Source organism: Mastigoproctus giganteus, chromosome 3 (assembly GCF_048544385.1).
Source record: "Mastigoproctus giganteus isolate SK-2022 chromosome 3, ASM4854438v1, whole genome shotgun sequence".
In the NCBI taxonomy this organism is placed as follows: Eukaryota; Metazoa; Arthropoda; class Arachnida; order Uropygi; family Thelyphonidae; genus Mastigoproctus; species Mastigoproctus giganteus.
In genome coordinates, this window is record NC_143577.1 from 156477637 (window position 1) to 156501868 (window position 24232).

The 24232-nt window shown below is 37.0% G+C and overlaps 1 protein-coding gene across 1 annotated transcript in view; it reads right to left on the reverse strand.

Moving 5' to 3' along the window:
* LOC150088348 (tau-tubulin kinase homolog Asator-like) overlaps positions 1–24232 on the reverse strand; it is a 439131-nt gene that overhangs the window by 65355 nt on the left and 349544 nt on the right. Inside the window, exon 9 of the mRNA XM_090369460.1 lies at positions 13410–14982. Coding sequence (XP_090225586.1) covers positions 13410–14982 — 1573 coding nt within the window. The remainder of the gene's footprint in view (positions 1–13409; positions 14983–24232) is intronic.

The following is a 24232-nucleotide window of genomic DNA, read 5'->3' on the forward strand; positions in this document are numbered from 1 at the left end:
GTGTTAGTCCCGTTGTTATTATTATTATTATTATTATTATTAGCCATACGATGCAAGGAAGCCTGAGGCTTATGCTGCATCTGCCAAAGCAGGATTCGAACCCGGATCCATCAGGCTGGTAGACCATTGTCAATTATTATTATTAGCCATATGATGCAAGGAAGCGTGAGGCTTATGCTGCACCAGCCAAAATAAATTCCTGAGTTACCCTCAGGAATTTAATTTGTCTCACAAGTGCATCGTGCAAAACAGAAACACGTTAATCAGATATAATAATCAATAGGAAAAATTATAATTGGTCCTTGACCTTCAGGAATGTCCATTAAGAATTTTAAAAATACCTTTTAAATAACTTTTTAACTGTATACAATATAAAAGATAATGAAAATAATTATGGAATTAAGTGTTTATTGCATAAAACAGCGGTTCCCAAACTGCGCACCGTGGAATATTTTAAATTTTCGAGGGAAATGCAGGGATGCTCGACATCTGTTGGACACCGCATGAACTACCAGCTCGATGTAGTTCACAGTTTCAACATTTCTTATTAAGTTGTTTGGACCTAACTACTTACTAAACGGAACTGTTAGGTATTTCTTTTGGTCTATGTGTGCTGTGAAAAAATTACTAAGACGCCAAGGGCGCCGTGAACCGAGAAACTTTGGGAACCTCTGACATAAAATACACAATGAAGAAACAATTTGTTATGGAAATATTTGAACAGAGTCGTTTGAACAGTGTTGACTTTCTCTTTTCATCAATCAATTTCCAATACCCGACAATAATCTTCTCTGGGCCCTGGCAAAATAAATATTGCAAAGAACCTCAAACCCTTTTGTTTGAGGTTCTCTGCGATACGAAAGATTTTATTGCATTGACTTTATTAGTGGGAGACAAAAAAGTAACACATCTTCTTCCAATGGCTGATGGAACACACTAAGGCGGGCAGCAGGCAAACGTTTTTTTATTGCCCGTCCAACGTGCAGTAAGCTTAACATGCAATTCAAATCTTTTTCAACTATCACATATTAAAAAAAAAAAAAAAAAAAAATCGACTGAAAATTTGCATCGTGTAAAGTGACAAGTGGTATAATTTTTTTTAAATAGCAGAAACTGAAAAACGCGTTAATCGAACTCGTGTCATGTGAAGCCTGGCTGTACCTTCAATTTCATTATGTGAAACATAAGTTTGTTTTTATCATTCAGAATCAGTTACCAGCTCCTTTTGAAATTTGTTAAAAAATGCTCCTTTCAATTTTGTTATTCCTTGATGGAAGCCTTGGAAAATAGAGTACTGATGACCCTCAATTTCACGGACTAATAGGGGGGAAGGGTTGTCCGAAAAATATGAATTTCCCGAATGAATATTTAACAAAACATTTAACTGTATAGTACGCATAGTAAACATGATTAATATAATAGGTAGTGTACACACAATGCACATACATTACTTATAAGCAATGTAAGTAGTACAAAATGTAAAGATAAATACTACAGTAAATAATGTAACAAAAACAAAAATCGAAAACTATTTTCTCTTACCTTGACAGAGACAGAACTGAGTTTGTTGTGCCGTGATCATATAGTGGCACTCAGAATAATTTATTTCGTGTTAGTGGAGGTCCCCAACTTCACTGAAGTGGCCTGCTGTGGTGATGAGGCAGGCTGGGACGAAGATGGGGCAGGAGCAGCAACACGTTTGAAGAATGTGTCCAGTTTCATCTGTTTACCCCTAGCCTCTCTTAACGTATGTAAATGGTGGCAGTAGGGATGGATTTCACTGTTGTCTGAGAGGCTGACATACTGAATGACAAGATCAAGAGCCTCTCGTACTGCTGTCCGTTTTTGGTTTGCTAATAATTTCTTCCTCATCACTGGATGCTAGTTAGTTAGTTAGTTATTTGGTTTTTAGGAGCATTAGTAACTAAGGCCATATTGCTCCGGGATATGCGGTGGTCATTCCCTGACCTTTCCACATCCTCCGTATTTGGTGGTGACGGGCTCGAACCCTGGTCTAATCAAGAAGCATGTGCTACGCACTGCTGCTCCTTCCCACCTGGCTACGGAGGCGTCCATCACTGGATGCTCCCTGAATGCCAACTGCTCTCACTTCATCAGCAATCTCCTCTGGTGCCAAGATCTGGTAGCCTGTATCAATGTCACAGTCAGTTACATCCTCCATTGTAAAATCTCCCCCTCCCCTGCACATGCCATAGCATTTGGTGGAAGTCAGCAGGCTGAAACCCTTCAAATTCAATGTCAGGGTCACTGTCAAAAAGCAACTTCTTCCAGCTATGAGCCAGTATAGTGGTTTTTGCATCATTCAAAGAGTCAACAAAGTTGTAAATTGTTGACTTAATGTTATAATTTTTTGTTTTGCATGGTATGCTGGCCTCTTGTGTCTTCAGTTAAGTCTTCTTCCTCTCAATAATGACCAAAACTTCATTCAAGTACCATCAATGGAAGAGCCTTTTGAACGAAACTATGACTCCTTGATCCATGTGTTGTATCAGAGAGGTTGTATTAGGAGGGAGAAACATGGTACAGATCTTGTCATCACTGCTGACTAATTTCTCAGGAAATGGGTGAGCAGGAGCATTATCTAATAAAAAAAGAGCTTTTAAATCACTGGGAGCCACCTTTAAGACCTCTTGCTGATATCGGCGTGCTTCAGAGACAAAATGTTGAAAAACCAGTCAGAAAAAATGCTGGCATTCAACCATGCCTTCTTTGAATGGTAGTAGATAACAAGCAACTGCATCATGTAATCTTTCAAAACATGTGGGAATGCTGATTTGACCAAGACAACCAGCTTCAGGCGATGGAGGCCATTAGCACTTACACAATATAAAGCAGAAAAACACTCCTTGCTCATTTTCTTTCCAGGAGTTTTGTCTTCATTTCCGAAGGCTTGAGTATTTTTTGGTAGGGACCACTAGAATAACCCAGTCTCATCTCCATTATACACCTGGGATAAGAGCAGGGCCCTCCTTCTTTATCAGTTCATTGAGGTGGAGTTTGAAAGGCTCAAATGAATGTGTTGCAGCAGACCCAGCTTCATTGCACTCTTTCCTATTACACATGCCATGGAAATTTCTAAAACGCCACAGCCACCCATCATTAGCTTTGACATCTGGTGAGTATGGGCTTGGCACACTCAGGGTCCTGAGTTGGATATTATCATTCTTCTCTTCCTTGGTGATTCCCTTTTGTCTCTCTCTCTCTGTCTGTCTGTAGTTCAGAATTTTTTTTTTTTTTGGCTGATGCAGCATAAGCCTCAGGCTTCCTTGCACCATATGGCTAATAATAATAATATGTTCAGCCAGTTTCTCAGCTGCAGTGCATAAGCTAATGCCAGTAACACTCACTCTACATGATCGCTCCTGCACTTCCCTTTTGTAAACAGCTTCTTCTAGATTTTATCTTTGCTTACTTTCATGTGCTTTCTATCACTCACGGAACCCACATCTTCAATATTATACCTTAATGCAAAGCTTTAGAGCTTTGCATTAAACAGTTTGCTTTTTAACTCCATACTGCTCATAAACACTGGCCAGCGCGAGTCACCACTCTCAAGCTTTTGACTAAAGTCAAATGTACATTCTTTCTTTCTTTTGACACTTGTTTGTTTTGAAGCCAATGCTGGTCACAAAAATGATTTGAAATAACAATGGATAAATGTTGATACAAAGTGCACTGTCTTCACGCTCATGGCCAGGTGCAACAAAAAATAATACTGCTGCTGTGCTCACTAACTGGCAGACGTCCCGTGAATTATGGTTGGCGTCCGGATAATAGTGGAATTTCAATTATCTAGGAATTGAGCTCCGTGAAATTGAGGGGAAACAGTACTTCATTCTAGGGCATCACGACCCTGTTCTTCATGCTCGCATATTTTCCAATTATAATAGTGAATTTGCAATTAATCGCCTCACTCTGTTTGCAAAACACACACACCCTTTGATTGAACAATGTTCTACTACAAATGGTTTGTTTGTTGTTTGGTTTTTAGGAGCATTGGCAACTAAGGCCATATTGCTCCGGGATATGCAGTGGTCATTCCCTAACCTTTCCGCATCCTCCATATTTGGTGGTGACGGGCTCAAACCCCGGTCTAATCAAGAAGCGTATTGCTCCTTCCCACCTGGCTACGGAGGCGCCACTACAAATGGTATATTTCTCCTACTAATATAAATTCTCTGTCTCTCTCTCTCTCTCTCACACTCACTCTCCCCCCCTTTCAACTTCTGAGCAATTTTCAGGGCCAAGTAAGCAACAATTTTATCTACTTTTTCAGATAAACACAAATAATAACTGCACTATTAATGTGAAACAAAAAATATTACAAAAACCAAGAATTTTTATGTAGTGAAAAAAAAAAAAGTGTGCTTAGCTGATTTTAAAAGTTTTGCCAGCACAGATTAGTATCAATTTGCAAGTTTTCCACTGATCAGTGTTAGTTAGTTAGTTAGTTAGTTAAAAAGAAAAGTTTTAACCTGATCTAACATATATATAGTTACATGTAAAGAAAATCAGCTTCCTTGTTTGGGAAGGAAACAAGCAAAGTGACTTTCTTTATATAGAAGTTAGAACAGGTAAAACCTTTTCAATTATATTTGTTACTGTAAACACTTGAAATCCCATAAATTCTAGGTTTTATCAATTTTATTATTATTATTATTATTATTATTAATATCCATATGATGCAAGGAAGCCTGAGGCTTATGCTGCACCAGGGGAAAAAAAAAAAAAAAAAAAAAAAAACAGTTCCCAGCAACCGAGAGAGAGAGAGAGAGAGAGAGAGAGAGAGAGAGAGAGAGAGAGAGAGAGAGAGAGAGAGAGAGAGAGAGAGAGAGAGAGAGAGAGAGAGAGAGAGAGAGAGAGAGAGAGAGAGAGAGAGAGTGTGTGTGTGTGTGTGTGTGTGTGTGTGTGTGTGTGTGTGTGTGTGTGTGTGTGTGTGTGTGTGTGTGTGTGTGTGTCAAAATTAGACGGGAATCACCAAGAAAGAGAAGAATGATGATATCCAGCTCAGGACCCTGGGTGTGCCAAGCCCATACTCACTGGATGTGAGCCCCCGGTGTTTCCCTGGTAAAAGCCCAAAATTCAGATTTTTTCCCAAGCAATGGAATAAAAGTCTGAAATATCAACACACCTTCACTTTATTACCACTCTTTATACTAAATCATATGATTTAACATTTGGTCAAAGCTCATTTGATAATTGCATTTGCATATTCTTTTCCATTTGAAACACTGTATATTAGGTTCTCCAAATATAGTGACCACACAAGATTGCCTGGATAACAGGCAACCTTGTGAAGATCTCTCTCTCTCTCTCTCTCTCTCTCTCTCTCTCTCTCTCTCTCTCTCTCTCTCTCTCTCTCTGTGCCCTTGTTTAAAAATCAGAAAAGTGAATGAAGCAGAAAATTGTCATTGCATTCCACTTTGCACTGTCTGATCATCTCTTTGCTGATTTTTACACAAGGGCATAGGGAGGGATATTCATTATATTCAGAATATAGTGAATATGTTACCCAGACAACTTTGCCGGGATAGCAGATATATCCCCCAATGCTCTTGTTTAAAAATTGGAAAAGAGATGATCAGACAGTGTGAAGGAAAGCAACAATAATTTTCTGCTTTTGTTCCCTTCTCCAATTTTTAAACAAGCATCATCATCATTATCATCATCAGCCATTTTCAATCCACTGCAGGATGAAGGCCTTTCCAGCAACTTTCCAGTTCCTTGTTTTGAGCACTGGCCATCCATTTACAACTCAAAAACTCATGAATTTCATCTATCCATCTCCGCCTTTGTCTTCCAGGTTTTCTTCTAGCTCCTCTTGGGTACTATTCTGTTATTTTCTTAGTCCATCTGTCATCATGTCTTCGAGCTATGTCTCCTGCCCAAGACCATTTTAGTTCTTTAGTTTTGATAAGAATGTCCTTTACTTGAGATTGCTGCCTAATCCACGTGTTTCTCTTCTTATCTAACAGTCTGATTCCCAATATAATTCGTTCCATTCTTTGCTGTGTAGTTCTCAGCTTCTCTTCCATTCTTTTGGTGAATGCCCAAGTTTCACTTCCATAAGTCATGGTGGGGAGTATACACTGGTTCATTATTTTACGTTTCAGACAAACTGGGATATTTCTCTTCAGTATGTGACTATATTTCCTGAATGCTATCCATCCAAAATTTATTCTTCTCTTGACTTCCAGCCATTTATCATTATTAGAGCTAATAACTTGTCCCAGATATGTATATGACTCCACCTTTTCAATTACTGCTCCTTCAATCATTATTTCCCTTTCTGTGGCATACTTGTTCATCATTACTTTTGTTTTAGCCATATTCATCTTTAGTCCAAAATCCTTACTAACTGTGCATAACTGATTAAGATTTTCCTCTAATTCTTTGGGATCGTGGCTTATGACCACAATGTCATCTGCAAATCGTAAGTGGTTTAGGTGCTCTCCGTTCACGTTGACTCCTTTCTGTGACCAGTCTAATCTTCTGAAAGCTTCCTCAAGGGCAGCAGTAAACAGCTTCTGAGATATTGTGTCTCTTTGTCGAACTCCTTTCTCGATTTTAAATTTCCTACTGACTTTGTCTAGTCTAATAAAGGAGGTAGCACTCTCATATATTTTCTTCAAAATCATAATATATATGGGGCATCTATGCCTTGTCTTTCCAGTGCCCAAAACATTGCCTTATGCTGTATGGAGTCAAATGCCTTTTCATAATCCACAAATGCCAGGCATAATGGTGTTTTATATTCATTTGCTTTCTCCATTAGCTGTGATATTACGTGAAGGTGATCCATAGTTGAGAATCCTGTCCTAAAGCCAGCTTGCTCTTTCGGTTGATTCTCATCAAGTATTCTTTCTAATCTGTAAGTAATGACCCTTGTGAACAACTTGTAGATGTGGGATAACAAGCTAATTGGTCTATAATTTCCAATTTCTGATTTATCTCCTTTCTTATGCAGCAAAACTCTGATTGCATTATTCCACTGCTTAGGCGTCACACATTTTCTAATGCACTTTGTGAAGAGCCTTGCCAGTTTTTGTGTTATGTCTCTTCCTCCCAATTTTAACAACTCTACAGTAACTTCATCTTCCCCCGGGACTTTCTGATTCTTCATTTTCTTCAATGCATGTTCTACCTCATCAGGAAGAATATCGGGTATGTCGTATGTGTTCCTACTTTGCAATCCATCTTTCCCACTGCTGGTATCATTCCCTCGCTCCTTGTTTAATTCTCTATAGTAGTCTTCTGCTATTTGAATTATGCCTTCTCTGCTGTTTATAAGTACACCATCGCTATTCTTCAGTTTCAGTATCATTTGTCTTTCTGTATTACTGCTCATGGCTGCTGATTTAAATCCTTTGTTTTCCCTTAATGCTTGTTCTACTTTTCTTGTGTTAAATCTTCTTATGTCCTCTCTGAGTCTCTTTCTAATGGCTTTGCATAACTCAGTATACTCAATTTTCTCCCTGTCAGTGTTTTTCTTGCTCTTCATTTGTCGTCTTTGGTTCATCATGACAAGTGTTTCTTGACTAATTTTTTCTTCTTTGGATTTCTGTTTCCCTATAGGTTTCTTGGGCTTTATCACTTTCAGAAAGTCGTAATATTCCTCGTCGATATCTTGGTCCTGAGCAGTCCGTAGAAGCTCAAACTTGTTCTTAAGTTCCAGTAAATACTGCTTTTTCTCCTACTCTGTTATCTCAAAGACCTTTGTATTATTTACTCGAGTCAGTTTTTTCCTTTCCTTTTCCAAAACATCTATATCAAGTGTACATCTTACCATTCTGTGATCACTTCCAACATTTACCTTATTCAGGACGGTAACATCATTCACAATATCAATATATCTTCTGTTAGTGAGGATGAAGTCGATTTCATTAGTTGTTAATCCATTTGGACTCTTCCATGTTCACTTTCTGTTCACCCTTTTCTTGAAAAAAGTGTTCATTACTGACAGTCCTTGAGATTCTGCAAATTCCACAAGTCTTTCACCAATTTCAAAATTTCATATAGTTCCTCTTTCTGCGCTGTTTTGCCTTTTTCCAACCTTAGCATTGAAGTCCCCCATAATAATAGTGTAGTGGGTTTTCTGCTCATCTAGAAGACTTTCAATTTCGGTGTACATTTCTTCAACTTCTTCATCATCATGGCTCGATGTTGGTGCATAAATCATTATAATCTGTAGCTTGTACCTCTTAGAAATCTTGAGTATTTCTAAGTAATCTTAGTAATCTTGAGTAAACAAGCATAGGGGAGATATATCTGCCATTCTGCAAAAATGCCTGGGTTACATATTTGCTATATTCTGAAAAGTAAATAATGTATTCAATCATATCTGTTTATGTTTGTTTTTTCTACACTAGAATTTGTGAAGAAAACTCTCCTAAAAAAAAAACCTACTTATTTTGAATTGTTAGTTTTTACAAGTTACCTCCCTCATCCTTTTACCAAAACTAACTTGTAAATTTAAGGTTTTACCATAAGAGAATTTTAAAAATCAAAAATCAAGTAAAAGTGTTCATATTTCATGCTTTTACCAATGCAAACTGGTAAATCCAAGGATTTAATAAATTTCAGGCTTTTACAGCAACATATACAATAATATAAAAAGCATTTTTATAGGAATACTTACTGAGCACTAACAAATTGCTTGTTCACTCTACTGCTTACAACCCAAGACCAAAAGCAATATTTCTTTGTGTAAATTATATTTTAGTAGATCTAGGTATACAGATCTTGTGCATAACTTTCTGCACATCATGAGTAAAATCACTGGTTGCAACTAAATAAAGAGAAGTGGTCTTGGTGCACTTTCAATGTTCACTACAATAATAACCAAAACAAATAAATTTGTTTAAATTTCCAGAAAATTACCTAAAATAAACTTATTAACTCTAGCAACTGCCTATATGTTTATCCATATCATACTTGATACAAGACGTACACACAAAAGGAAATACAAAAAACAATGTCTAAATTCCTGTCCGCAATAAAACGTTGATTAATATGTTAATTCATCATTAAAATTATGTTATCTTTAAGGAGCTTGCTTGCTCACTATGTTGAATCATAATAAAAATATTTTGCACTCTCTTTGAAATAAAACTGATACTGTAGCAACTCAATTTGTTTTTTTTTTAAGCAACAAGTAATTGAGAAAGAAAAAGGGCCTGAAAATAATTTAAAACTGGGCTCAATTACATACACTATTAAAAAAACAATGAAAATTTGTATGGTTAGAAATACACAGCATGCAACCATAAACATAAAAACAAAATACACCTGACCCTTAATTTACACAGTAATTGCATACCTCAAAAGCACAGAGTAAATCAAAATTATGTAATATATATATATATATATATATATATATATATATATATATATATATATATACACACACATATATATAACCATACCATACAAATAAATTAGAATGAGAGTTAAAAATAAAAAATAAAATAATGCCAGCAGTATGGCAAGACAAGAGCGAAAATAGTCGAAATTAAACTTAAGAATCAAACCAAGCAGGGAGGGAAGAGAGAGGTAACAAGAGTAAAAATATTGCAGCAGAAAATCTCTTTGCTGCCTCTGATGTTTGCCGTACCTTTTTATTTTAATCATGAAAGATTCAGTTTCCAACTATTTTAAACATTACTCAAATATATGTATAAGTATATCACATGACAGTAGTCGGTGAATTGCTAACCCTGTGCTGCCATCCATAGTTCATTTTTCGTCTATATAAACTGGTTAAGATTAATTTTGTCAGTAGTGTGGCTTTGCACTGGAGTGCTTGTATCTGTTCTATTTTTAATTTTCGCTGCATCAGGACCACCACTATTCAAGTCCTCTGCATTGGCGGTTTGATCTGGAGATCGGGTGGCGGACTGGTCTTTCAATCGACTCACCTTTGCAGCAATTTGTCTAGCAATTGAAATGCAGCGATTCCCGACCATTATTGGCCTTGTGGTCCTCTGTTGAGATGGGGCATAATGGTCAGTCTATTTTTGGTTTATTTTTGTTTTATTTTACTGTAGTGGTCTGGATCTCTGTTGGTGATATTTCACACAAATTTGGACCTGCCTGTCAGAGGGGGTACCGTTAAATTTAAATTTCTATTTTAATTGGCTCTCAAAATTTAATGAAATATTATTTATTATTCTTATAATTAGATGTTCTAAATTATCTTAGAGATTTTCTGCTGCAATATTTTTACTCTTGTTACCCCTCTCTTCTCTTCCCTCCCTGTTTCGTTTGATTCTTAAGTTTAATTTCGACTATTTTCACTCTTGTCTTGCCATACTGCTGGCATTATTTTATTTTTAACTCTCATTCTAATTTATTTGCATGGTTATATTTCAGGCATCATGTAGAGGAATATGCTTTTTGCTGCCTCTGATGTTTGCTGTACCTTTTTATTTTATTTTTATCATGAAAGATTCAGTTCCCAACTATTTTAAACGTTATTCAAATATATGTATAAGTATATATATAGATGAGTAGATTTGGTGAAAAGAGGAAAAAAGCTGATAAAAAAGGAGAAAAGTAGTAGCAATGGAAAAAATCATTAGGTACCTGAAAAATAAAAATAATATATTATAAGTGGTAATTAATGCTATAGATCCGATGACTTTAACTTCTTTAACCTTAACTTTAACCTTGCCACGTACAGGTGCCCACGTTGAGGGGACTTAGGTACGAAATAAATCTAAGGGAATCTATAGTTGCTAATATTAAAGTTTAATTGTTTGCTGAAGGCTATTAATTTCTTTGTGATAATACTGCTGCTATTGGTAATAAGCTTGTAGGTAGTACTGGAATTTAATTCTGCATTTAAAGTCTGGAAATAAAAAACTTTTCAAATAATGACATACTTGTTGGAGGCTTTGTCAACAGGAGTGATGACAAAATATTTATGTAGATCTCATAACTGCTGTATAATTTTGGAAAAGTGGCATTTAATACCAGCTGTAGGGGGAACATGTGGTATTAATGTCTTATAGTTATTGAAATTTTCAATAACTATATTGGCTTCCACATGCACATGTTCAACTTGGTTTCATTATTTTAATAACCACGTGCTAAGTATATTTCATAGAAGAAACAGAGACCTTACTCCTTGCTATATTTCCTTTGGTTTTGGCTGCTGACCCTTGATGAAGAAGTTAAAATCATCGGATCTACAGCATTATGTACTATATAATAATATATTACTTTTATTTTTTAGGTACCTAATGATTTTTTCCATTGTTACTACTTCCAGTTTTGTCAGGTTTTCTCCACTTTTTCCCCAATCTACTTATCTACATTCCATTATGGCCATTGAGTATTTCTGACTATTAAATATTGAAATGATATATCTATCATTTTTTTTTTTTTTTTTTTTTTAATACTGCAAACAACAGCTAAAACCGACAAATGAACCCACGTTAAGATGAACCTTGAATCATACATCAACACAGCAGTATCAGAATTTCTCGATTGCTTTAAACAAAAACGGTGTGAATCAAGGGTTGAGTGTATAGGTATCTCATAGTCTAATAATAAAGAAATTAATTATGCTCAGAATGCCAGCAATATTAAAAACTTAAGAACTGTTAAAGAAAACTTATACAAAATTAAAAACTTTAGAGAAAGAGAAAGATCTGAACTGGGAGCACACTAAAACAGAAGAGTAATACAAGGAAATGAACAATGGCAGATAGCAAACAAAAAATCCAAAATAACATGTAACCATCATTAAAATTAAGAATTAGCTGAAGCAGGCAGCAAACTGAGGAAGAAGCCAGGCAATCTGTGTGGTGTCATACAAGTCGCAGGAGCAAATGATACTGAGATTACACACCTTGCAGGCACACAGCCATTTAATGGTGGTTCCCCAGGAGGAGGCCTTGGCCCTTGACTAGGAGTAGCAGACAGTTTGCTCTGCAAACCAGCAACATCCTCATGACTTAAGTTCCTATACTGCTGCTGCTCTTCAGTATGGTGGTGAAATGGTACTGAAGGCAACGAAGACACCCGCTGAAGTACCAGAAGCTGCTCGTGGGTGGTTGGATCATGAAAATATTTGTGTTCAGTAGAAGAATGATAATCAATATCTTTTGTTAAATCCTTTTGCACATCATACAAACTACCATCTGGATCAGATAACTGTTGCCTATATCGTGGTCTTGGAATGCGCGACTCACCTGCTATAGATAAAGGCCGATGCCTCCGCCTGGAAAAAGATAATTTTAGTTCACTTTCATCTTTAACATATTTGTCTTCTGCATTTTCCCTTCTTCTTCGATGAATTATCTTTTCTTCAACATTTTTAACATCAAGGACAGGATTACTTCTTATAATACTTCCTTGGCTTGGTATTTCTGCTTCCCTATAATCTACAACATGATCTCGTAGTACATTTGGGCTACTTATCACTGAAATTAACCCTACTTTTCCCTTTTCAGTGGTACTTTCTTTAAGATGACCAGAGGCTCTCCTAGTAACATATCTATCATTTTCTTCATCTCCATTAATCATGCTGCTTCTGAGACTTTGTCCCTCGATTAATGACCTTGGTCTTCTTTTAGCTTCCCGCATTACCCGTCTACGAATATGATGGCCTGGTTCTTCTGATGACCCTAGCCTAGTTCTTCTTTTACCATCAATATCAAGTTCAGGACTTAACTCTTTTTTGTTATCTACATCTAACATTCGAATTGGAATACGAGAGGGCAATAATTCTTCAGAATATCCTACCATCTCAGTTACTTTTCGACTAACAGGTGACATCCCTCTGGGAGAGGGACTAATATAATTTAATTCTATTGGGCTCATTCTTTTTGTGTCACCTTCTAATGCTTTAGGTAAAACAGTATCGCCCAGAGTAACACATAATGAATCTTTGCTAGTTGCTGATTCTTGAAGCAGTCCAAAATCAAATTTATTTTGAGTTAGATTTGTAATATAAAATTCAGTAGGTTTTACTAGTTTGTCTCTTAAATCATCAGCGCTTTCAATATCTTTTTTTAAATCCTCTTTAAGACTGAGGTGTGTATCTGAAAGTCCAATGTCTCTAATTTTCAAATTTAACTTCTGTAAGGATTCTTGATGGTCAACTAATTTATCCACTTTTGATTTTTCTTCAAGTCCAGGTGCCTCAAGTCTATTTTCAACATGAACCGTTGTATTTTTTATATCTTTAATAACACTGATCGTTTCATCTTTTAAACTAACTGACATGGAGGAAATTTTATGACCATCAATTTGTAAATTAATAAATGGAGATTTGTCCTCTTTCTGAGGAATATCAGAAATAATGATTGGACTATCTTGCACCTGACTTGTCCCTGACACAGACACAGATGTTGATGATCTACCATGTGTGATGCACTCACCTTGTGGTTTAATTTCCTCTTCTCTTAGCTTTCTGTTCTCTTCATGGCAGGATGCACCTTTCTGTACACCTAGTGCTAAACCAGCAGTACCAGTCCTATCAATGCTAGTTTTCTTCAGTATCCCTTTACGTCTGGAACTTGGTGACTTCTGCAAAGACCTACTCGAGTCTGTAGTTACTTCATCTAAATTTTTTAGTGATTCTCCTTCCTTCTTGATATTCTCAATATATTCAGATATTTGAGTGTCAGCCATCTCGCCATCAACTACACTTGAAGTTTTTCCTTTTAGAGGTTTCTTCATATCATTTTTGGACCGACTACCATATAAATTTTGTAGTTTTATACCATAATCTGTTTCTTGTTTATCATCATCACTTGATTTCAAGGATATAAATGGCAAGGAAGCACGCCTTTCTTCATGGTATTCAGTGCTTTCACTAACAGTTTGCTTGGCTGCTACATTTCTCATAACATCTACTTCATAGATATTCTCATCAAATGAAGCTTGCTGTTTTAATGGTGGTTGCAAATTTGAACGTATATGAAAAGATATTGCAGGACAGCTCCAACAACGAGGAAGTCCTTCTGGAACAGGTCCAAGAAATGAAACTCCTCCAAGATTAACACAGGGAAAACTGGAAACTGGACCGTCACGAAGCACTGTACTTGGAACTAGATCTGATGGTATCTTGGCTGGTTGGGATAAAGAACGACGTACTGGACGGCGTCTTTTTATTCGCTGTTCAGATGTTCTTCGTCCTTCTTTATGGATGGACGTTCTACTATGTTGTCTAATTGGAACACTAAGGCAATTAGTTTTCTGCTCTTCTTCCCTTCTGGAATTTTTTCCAAGTTTACTTTGTATTGCTTCTTGAACAGATTTACTAGAAATAATGCTTGATATTCCTGCTTCTGGTAAAGAAGGTCTATGTTCTGGAGATGTGAGCTGTGCATTCTCTTCCATTTCATGATCAGTTTCTTCACTATCATCAAATGACATCTGCCACTTTGAAGCAAGAGTCATGGCAGCTGCACCACCCTTAGTCACTTGCTGAAGAGCAGATATGTTGTCATCTTCTGCCATAGCAAACTGTGTAAATGAAATATCTCTATGATAGCGAGGTTTTGTACCAGGATGAAATCTTGGACGACGATATTCTCGTGATCCCTGCCACTCCCGACCCTTTGGCTCAGTGGGTGGAGTGCTTAAGGGAGGTGTATGTTTACTGAGATCACTATATGTTGTTTTTGGAATTTCATATGCATAATTGCTACTCTCTTGCAATGTCCCTTCCCCATCTCTAAGCTGGGGGCTATCACATTCTACGCCAACTACTGGTTCTTCCTGAAAAGCACCAATACGAAGTTTAGGGAGTTGTTTGCGTCGTCTCATACGACTTTCAGGTGAGGAACCTTCACCTTTTCTGTCTTCATTAGCCACAGTTGGATCTATTGGTTTTGGCTCAGACCCATCTGACTTTCGATCTGGGTGGGGACCAGTTTCAGCTAGATTTTCATCTTGATCTTTTCTTATTCCTCCTTCTTCTTCTTCTTCTTTTTCAACATCCATCTGCTAAAACAACAAAAAAATTAATCATGTTACTAAAAGTAAAACATATTCATCCAGATAATTTTCAATTAACTATAAACATTATATTAAATATTTTGCCTTAAACTCAAATCACTTAAATGAAGGAAGGATAAATAAAATATCAGCAATAAAATCAACTGGAAAAAATTAATCTTTATATGGTATTCAAAATCACAAAAAAAAGCAATTCCTTTAGAGTCGATATTATGATTTGCATAATTTATGTATTATTACTTTTTAGCTATACTCTGTTCACTAACTTTAATCCTAACATGAACAAATACACACCGTCATGTAAAACTCTCACTGTCAGTTGCTGAAGTACCATTACACTGTTTAGCAAATAACCAATAATTTGTTATTAAATTTACTTATAATTAATATTAAATTTAATATTAATTTACTTCTGACATACATTTGTTTAGAATGAATGAAGGATAAGTAAGCAGAATAATTACAAGGCATGTTGAATATTTTTTTAATTATTCAGTAGAAGTTTAATGCCATATACTGTATGTATGGTATCTTAACTAAATTTTTTCTTTCATCAATTTAAGTTTCCCAGCTTCTGTGATGAATACAGATCAAATTATTTTATTTATTTATTTTTTTTATCAAAATCCCAAACACAAGAGGTATTAGAACCTATAGTACTTAATATCATGCTTGGGTTGGATGACGAGAAGACGAAAGAAGATATTTGTTGACATTAGACTTGAATTTCTGTAGACTAATTTTCAGGAAATACGTATGAAGGAAGGTTGTTCCAGAAAACGGCAGTTGAATGAATAAACGAGGAAGATGAAAAGTTGGTTCTGTGAGTTTGAAGTTGGACGGTAAAATGATGTTGGCTGGTGGTGGCACGTGTTCGGACTGTTTTGAAAGAGAGAGTAGGAATTATAAAAGCCAATTCAGAAGAACAGAGACCATGGAGCTATCTGTAGAAAATGCATGCAGCAGAAACAATACATCTATGAGACAGAGAGTGAAGAGACTCTGTTAGAGAGGAGTCATTAATTAACCTAACTGCCCTCTTCTGAATGGAATCAAGAAGCCCGAGAGAGTTTTTGGGGACACTGCCCCAGATGTGGGAACAATATTCCATGGTAGGGCAGATTTGCGATTTGTACAGAGTGAACAGCTGTTTGGAAGAAAAGAAGCCGAGAGCGAAAGAGAAACCATGTTTTTTAGATGCAGAGGAAGCAATATTTGTAATATGCCTGTGGCAAGAGAGATTAGAAGTCATTAGAAATCCCCAAAAGAGATATATCATTTTGCCTAGAAATTAGAGTGTCACCAAAGATAAGTGTAGGAGCAGAAGAAAGAGAGAAAGAGAGAGAGAGAGAGAGAGAGAGAGAGAGAGAGAGAAATAAAAGGGAATCACCAAGGAAGAGAAGAATAATGATATCCAGCTCAATGTTGCTATTCATACAAACTCATTTTGCGAGATATTTAATACTAGTTCAGAATACAGTACTTAATAGCAAATTAACCTATTAACCTAATAACAATAACAAATTAATGTTAGCAAATGGAGCAAGAAATCAAGCTCATACATTAAAAAAAAAAAAAAAAAAAAGGTAAACTTCAGCCATTATCAACCCACTGCAGGATGGAAACCTCCTCAATAATTCATGCTGAGGGAAATAGACCATAATCTGCCACGCTGGTCCAGTGCAGGTTGGCAGATCAACTGTACTTGGCAATCAGGGACCTGAACCCCGGTCTACTCAAACAGCGTGTGCTACTGTATTCCCACTCCTGACCACTAGGCTATGGAGGCCGTTGCTCATACAAGATCAGCAAAAAAAAAAAAAAAAAAAATTCCCATTTCACCTATCCATGCCTTTCCAGTTTGTCTAGTTCTTCCTTGAATTTATTCATGCTATTATCTTCCACAACAAAGGATGGAAGCTTGTTCCAGGAATCAGCCAATGGGTGATGCAGATCCAGTGGAGGGATTCAGCGGGTTTGCACCGGTTCGCTCGAATCTGATCCTAGAATTTTGCGAGTTTACGGGACTGGTCCCTAAAGGCCGTTTCACACTGAAAGCCATGCGAACTATGCTACTTTTGGTGGCTACCTCATCCATCTTCTGCCCATTTCACACTGGCGGACACGTACCCTCAGCTATTCTATTCCTAGTTGTGATGGAGAGTGGTGTTCCATGGTGTGATAGTTCCAGTGATGAAACAGATTTATTGCTACTTACAGTCTGCACTGGTAGCACAGTGGTTGCTCTACCCACACCAGGCAGAAAAGAAAAGACTGAGTTTTAGAAGGATTGAAATCAACTGGATTGTCTTTGCCCCACTGAACAATTACCTGGAGATCGGCATTTAAGGAACTGGTAGTGGATATTCGAGAAGCTGAAGCTGATTTTGAGCAAGGCAAGGTTTTTCAAAATGGAAAGTGGAATGCAATGTGCTATCGTTGGCTAAACTATGGATAGGATTTCCAGTCAAGAGAGAAAGAGTGAGGAAAGAACTGAACCTTCGGGGACACCAGCATTAGTGGAGAAGTTAGAAGACAGAGAGCCATCTACTATCACCCTCAGTGAGCGATCAGAGAGAAAACTGGATAACTAATTACAAAAAACAGTTGGCAAAACATAAGATGGAAGCTTGTTTAGAAGACCTTTATATCAAACATGATCGAAAGCCTTTGAGATATCAAGAGCAACTGCTTGTGTTTCACCAAACTTTTCCATTGAATTTGTCATAAATGGGTAACATAAGCCAGAATATCACCAGTGAATCGACACTGACGGAATCCACACTGGCAATCGTCGATAAGAAAGAAGGTTTCTAGGTAGTTTAAGAGTTCGCGGTTAATTGATTTCTCCATTACTTTAGAAAGAGTAGAAGTAATTGCAATGGGATGATAATTGGATGGGAGGGACTTGTCACCCTTTTTCGGAACTGGCTGGATATGAGCAAGTTTCCAAGCAGAAGGAAAAACACCTCTGGAATAAAAAAGTGAAAAAAGGTGGCAAAGAACAGGAGTAAGTTCAGGAGCACAGGTTTTGAGAACAAGTGGAGAAATGCCATCAGGATCTGAAGCTTTCTTAGCATTGAGATTTGTCAAAATCCTTCTGACATCGTTTTGACGGAAGACCACAGGAGGCACTGAATGGAGCATGTTGCGAATGGTGGAAGGTGTTTTACCAAGATCAATAATACATGAGTTGGAAGAAAGATGGGATGCTAGCAGGTCAGCTTTTTCTTTGACTGAAGTGACAACAGAACCATCTGGTTTTGACAGAGGTGGGTGCAGAAATGGGCAAAAGTTGCAGCCAATAGTTTGGCAAGAGACCAGAATGCTCGGCTTCCATTAGGGCAAGAAGCAAGTTTTCTACTCTTAGCCTGTTCAAAATCTAGTTTGGACTGATAATGACTACTTTACAATTGTTGCAAGGTTTGGTGTAGGCAGAAAATGAAACTGAAGAATTGGAAACAAACCAATTACGATATGCAACGTTCATCTCTTGAACAGCATTAGCACATTTATTGGAAAACCAAAGTTTAGGTAAAGGACTAGATTTTAAAGTGGAGTGTGGAATCAAGGATTCCATTCCTACAAGAATAATTTTACTGACACAATCTGAGCAAACGTTGACATCAGAAGTTTTGAAAGAGTAATCAGACCAAGGAAAAGAAGAAAAAAAATCTTGCAGGTCATTCTTTTTGCATTCTTGTAATGCCAAACAACATGAAGCTGGGAATAGCCATGAGATAAAGGCTCCATTGGAGAAGAGACAATCACCAAGTTGTGATCTGAGATACCTAAAGGACCACTCACTTCGACCATGTACTTAGAAGTGTTGTTTGTGAGAAAAAGATCAAGCGTGTTGGCTGTACGGTTAGGATTGTCTGGTATTCTTCTAGATAAATGAACCATCTGTGCAAGGTCATTAGAAATTGCAAAAGTCTTAGCATCTCAACCAGATGGAGTTGTGAACATTAAAATTACCAAGTAAAATTATCTCACTGTTAGGAAAGTTGGACTTGGGAATGTCAAGTTGCAAAGACAGGAAGTCAAAGAGCTCCAAGTGATTAGTGGATTTGGGAGAATGGTAGAGACAACAGATGAATTTGACACAATGTGGTAGAGAGATTTTAAGCCAGAGAAGATCAAAAAGAGGATATTCCAAATTACCAAGTCTTTGACAGGGAATATCAGAATGGCCATAGTCAGTTTGGTGTGACATAAGCACTGGGAAAGCACAAATGAGGGTAGGAGTTTGTTATAGGCCTAATGAGTCCAATGAGTACAATGAACAATTATACAGAGAAATAGAATGGGCCAGTAAATCAGAATGTCTTATAACGGAGGATTTTAACTTCCCAGATATTGACTGAAACTTGTCGACTGGTCACTTGCACACTAGCAAAGCTTTTGTAGATTTATGGAATGATTGTTTTCTACAGCAGCATGTTTGAGAGGCAACTAGAGGGAATAATACTCTTGATCGATTATCACCAGTGATTCTTCATGAATTAAAAATTTACGGATACAGGAACCACTAGGTGGCAGTGATCACAGGTACTGATGTGGGATTTATTTAAAGATTTAACTACCATCAGGGGTAAAGGGAAGGGTTTTTCTTTCGTAAAGATGACTAGTGATCTCACAGATTTTTTAAATTCTATATAGTGGGGCTAACTGATGCTGTTACCAACAGCAAATTTTAAATGAGAAGCATTCAAAGAATCAGTCTTGGAAGCTACTAGACTTTTCATGCCAACTAAAAAATGCTGTTCAAGGTTTAGGTCCAAATGGATGTCAGATGAACTAATGAGACTCGTGACAGAGAATGTTTGGCATTTTGGCATTAATTGAACCATAAGATGCAAGAAAGCAAGCTTATGCAGCATTAGCCAAAAAACGAAAAAAAAAAAAAAAAAAATCCTCCCATTTCACCCATCAATTGACTCCTAATTGCCTGTCCAGCTCAGCCTTAAATTTATTTAAGCTATCAACTTCCAAAATAAGAGATGGAAATCTCTTCCAGCAATCAACTACCCCTGGCTAAAGACAAATTTCCACACATCTATTAGCATTAGTTGAGGCATATGATGCAAGAAAGAAGGTTATAGAGCATTGGCCAAAAAAAAAAAAAAAAAACCTTCCCATTTCAGCCACTCGGTCACTCCAAGACATGTTTGTCTAGTTCAGCCTTAAATTTATTTAAGAATAAAAATGCGTGGGATGCATATAAATTATCAGGTGACACAGAAGCCTATGGTAGATACAAGATAGTCTGTAATCGGGTCACAAAGGAGGTTAGGCAAGCGAAGGCAGATTATTAGACATCTTTGGCAAAGGATGCAAAGGAAAACAGCAAAGACTTCTCTACTTATACAGGGTGGCCACTGAAAGACAGAAGGATTTAAAAAAGTCATAACTTGTTCATTTTTAATCTTTTTTATTTTCTTTTTTTACAGGTTATAGGCATCCCTTAGAGATTAAAATGGCTATGTATGATGTCCAGCAACGAGTAAAACTCGTTGGATTTTTCTATTCCAGTGAAAGATCAATTATTGAAACTCAGTGAAAATACCGGCAACATTTTAAAGTTCTCCTAGCAATAACATGATTCGGAACCTAATCGCCCGATTTGAAAGAACTGGATCAGTCGGCGATCTTCTGGGAAGAGGTCCTAAGCGCACTGTGTGTGCACTGATGTAGCGGTGGAAGCTGTACGGCAAAGTGTCCTTGAGGATCCATCTGCCTCTACCCGTCATCGCTCTGCTCAACTAGGCATCGCCAGAACATCGCTTCAAAAGATTCTGAAAGGGTGCTCAGTCTTTCAGTGGCCACATTTTAATCTCCAAGGGAAGCTCTATAACCTGTAAAAAAAGAAAATAAAAAAGATTAAAAATGAACAAGTTATGACTTTTTCAAACCCTTCAGTCTTTCAGTGGTCACCTATATAAACTAAAAGGAAGGGATGAATCAGATTTGTGCACTTCATATATTGATGGTTTGACTGTAAGTGATCCTGCTCAGACAGTTGACAAACTGAATGACTATTTTGCATCTACATTCACACATGAGGAGTTATTCAGGGAGGGTAAGGCCAGAAGTTTACCAAACTGTAACAGGGAGTTAAATGATTTTGTAATAACTGAGAGTAAATTGGAGGAGAAATTGTTGAAGTTAAACATAAGAAAGGCAATTGGGGTGAATAGAATCTATCCAGTTACATTAAAGGAGGCAGCAAAGGAAGTAAGCAAACCCTTAGCCATAATTATGAGAGAATCTTTAGACTCAGGGGAGGACCCCCACAGACTGGAGATGTGCAAATGCATCTCCAATTCACAAATGGGATCAAAGGGTGACACAAGTAATGACAGACCTGTTAGTTTAACTTCTGTTCTGTAGAAAATAATGGAGTCACTGGTGAAACAGGATCACCTAGACAAGACTGCAGTAATAGTTCAGACACAGCATGGGTTTATTAAGGGAAGTCTTGTCTGACCAATGACCAATGACCAATGAATAATTTTGATATCATATACTTGGATTTCAGGAAAGCTTTTGATACTGTTGCACATGGAAGACTGCTGTACAAATTGGAGCGGTATGGTATTAAGGGCATGTTGCTGCAATGGATAAAGAGATGGTTGAGTGGGAGAAGACAGAGAGTTATATATAATATAATGTATATAACAAAGAAAAATCACTTCATGGATTTATATCAGTTATAATGTGCAAGGCCCAGAACAAATATTCTTGTATCCACCTTCAGGACTGGCATTGCAAAGGGTAACTATCCTTGAACATTTTAAAGGTGTGATATTGATAATTTATAATCAAAACCAAACACAAAAAACAGAGTGGCAATTCAGCAGTAAAACAATAAACATAGTATAATCATCTTTAAATACACAGGAAAGCATTAACACATTGCTAACAGTTAGCTGATGATGGAATGAATAACAAACTAACATAATTTGATTCACAGCAGACAAGCAATAACAAAATGAGTAAATTTCTGTCACTGCAGATGCCGCCTCCTCTTAGGCAAACATGATGTACTCATTTTGCAATTTTATCAATTGTTTATCATTTTTCTTCCCTAACTAATTGTATATTGCAGCTAAATTATATTTAGCTAACAACTATACCATTAAAATGGTATAATCTTTTAGTCACAGACTAAAAGATTAACAGTAGCCACAGGCAGAGGCAAAAGTGATTCTTGCACTGCTTCTATTATAATGAGCAGCAGCCCGGAGAGCAAGTTGCTGGGGATTTCAAGAGCTGCTGGGAGTCACCATGGAACAAGCAAATACATGGACTGTGGTAGGGTAACTAAGAGTAAGAACAGGTGACGTATACTTGCATGTACACCAATGCTAGAAGTATAGTATATAAATTTGATGAATTTGAAGTGCTGATCAAGGGATCAAAAGCAGATATTGTTGGGATATCAGAGACATGGTGTCACAAAGATATAAGCAGTGCAAAATTGGAATTTGGGGAGTACAATGAGTACAGAAAGGATAGACAGGGTAGGAAGTAGGGCTTACAATACAGAGATCCAGGGATCCCGAATACAGGTAATTTTTTTCCGGTATTCAAATACCGGTATTGATACAAAAATACCAGTTTTCCGGTACTAATTTAAAAAAAAATATATATTTTATAATTTAATCCCATAAAGGTTATAAAATCACCTTTATGTGATTATGACGTCCTTATCTCTACTAGCAAATGTTCAATAAATCATCGATAGGACACCATGCAACATTGCAACCTGTCCACAATTCTCAGACAACTTCATGTCTGACCGTATCGTAACTTCCAAGTCCCATTCCTCAACTATTCCTAACTTCAGTTCAACTCCACCGAGTGTATAAGTTATTTTGGGGTTGGTGTTCCCCAGGTGTAAGACCTTGCATTTTGCTGAATTAAAGCATTTAGCTGCCACTTTTCTGACCATCCCGGAAGTCTATCTAGGTCACTCTGAAGAAGCTCTGCTTGGCGGCGATCATTAACTACTCTACTGATCTTTACATCATCTGCAAGTTTAGACATCACACCCTATATCCCTTCATAGATGTCATTTAAGATAATCAAAAACAACAGTGATCCCAATACTGATCCTTGGGGAACCCCGCTTCTTACATTATCCCAATCCGAGGAATAACCATTTATCACAACCCTCTGCCTGGTGCCCTCAAGTCATCGTGCTATAAACCTAAGGATTTTCACTTATAAAGTAACCACTCATGTGAGACTGAGTCAGATGCTTTGCTGAAATTCAAATAAACAATGTCAAAATTATTCTCTAAATCCAGCTCATGAATGACCTGTCAAAATGGCTAACCATTAAACTTATTTTCCCTTTACAAAACCATGCTGTGTATCCTACACAATTCCATTTCCATCTAAATGATCCTGTATTCCACCCTTGATCATTGCCTCCATGATTTTCCCTACTACTGAAGTTAGACTGGCCGGTTGGTAATTTTCCGTTACAGTCCTAGAACCGCCTTTATGTTACAATTTACACCAATCCAACGGAATCTCTCCTGAGTCCAGTGATACTTTCATAACTAGCCTTAATGGTTCAATGCATTCACTTGTTGCCTTCTTTAAGATTATAGGGTATATGCCATCAACCACAAGAGCCTTACTCGCCTGTGGGTGCGAAGTTTTCTCATTAAATAAACATGTGAAATTTCAATATCATTAATTATATTTTTTTCAATTTCACTTCCATAATTTCTCATTGCCGTGAAGGGTTTTCTTCTGTAAATATCGATGAAAAGTAACTGTCGAGTTCATCTGCAACATCAGTTGGGGTATCTAATACTATCCCACGCAATTACATATGCGTCTGATCTGATCTGATTTGTCCTTCTCTTCTTTGCATTTATATATGTGAAGAATTCATTAACTGCACTCTTTGCTCTCTTTATTCCTTATCCCCACTCTTTGCTCTCTCCCAGACTCAGTAAAGATACTATAGTGAAAATTATACTTCCCTGAATAAAACGACTCACTCCTTCAGAAACTGATGAACATAATTCAAACATGGAACAGAACATCAGTGTTCCGCAAATTATTTCCAAAATAAGAAATTGCCTGACTCCAATGAGATTTTAAAAGATGAACTTAAGTTGGAAATTAATGAAATACTTTCAACTATTTTTGCTAAAAACGTTCAAAGCATATAAAATATGGACTGAGATCGTCTATGATTATCTCAGTACAATAG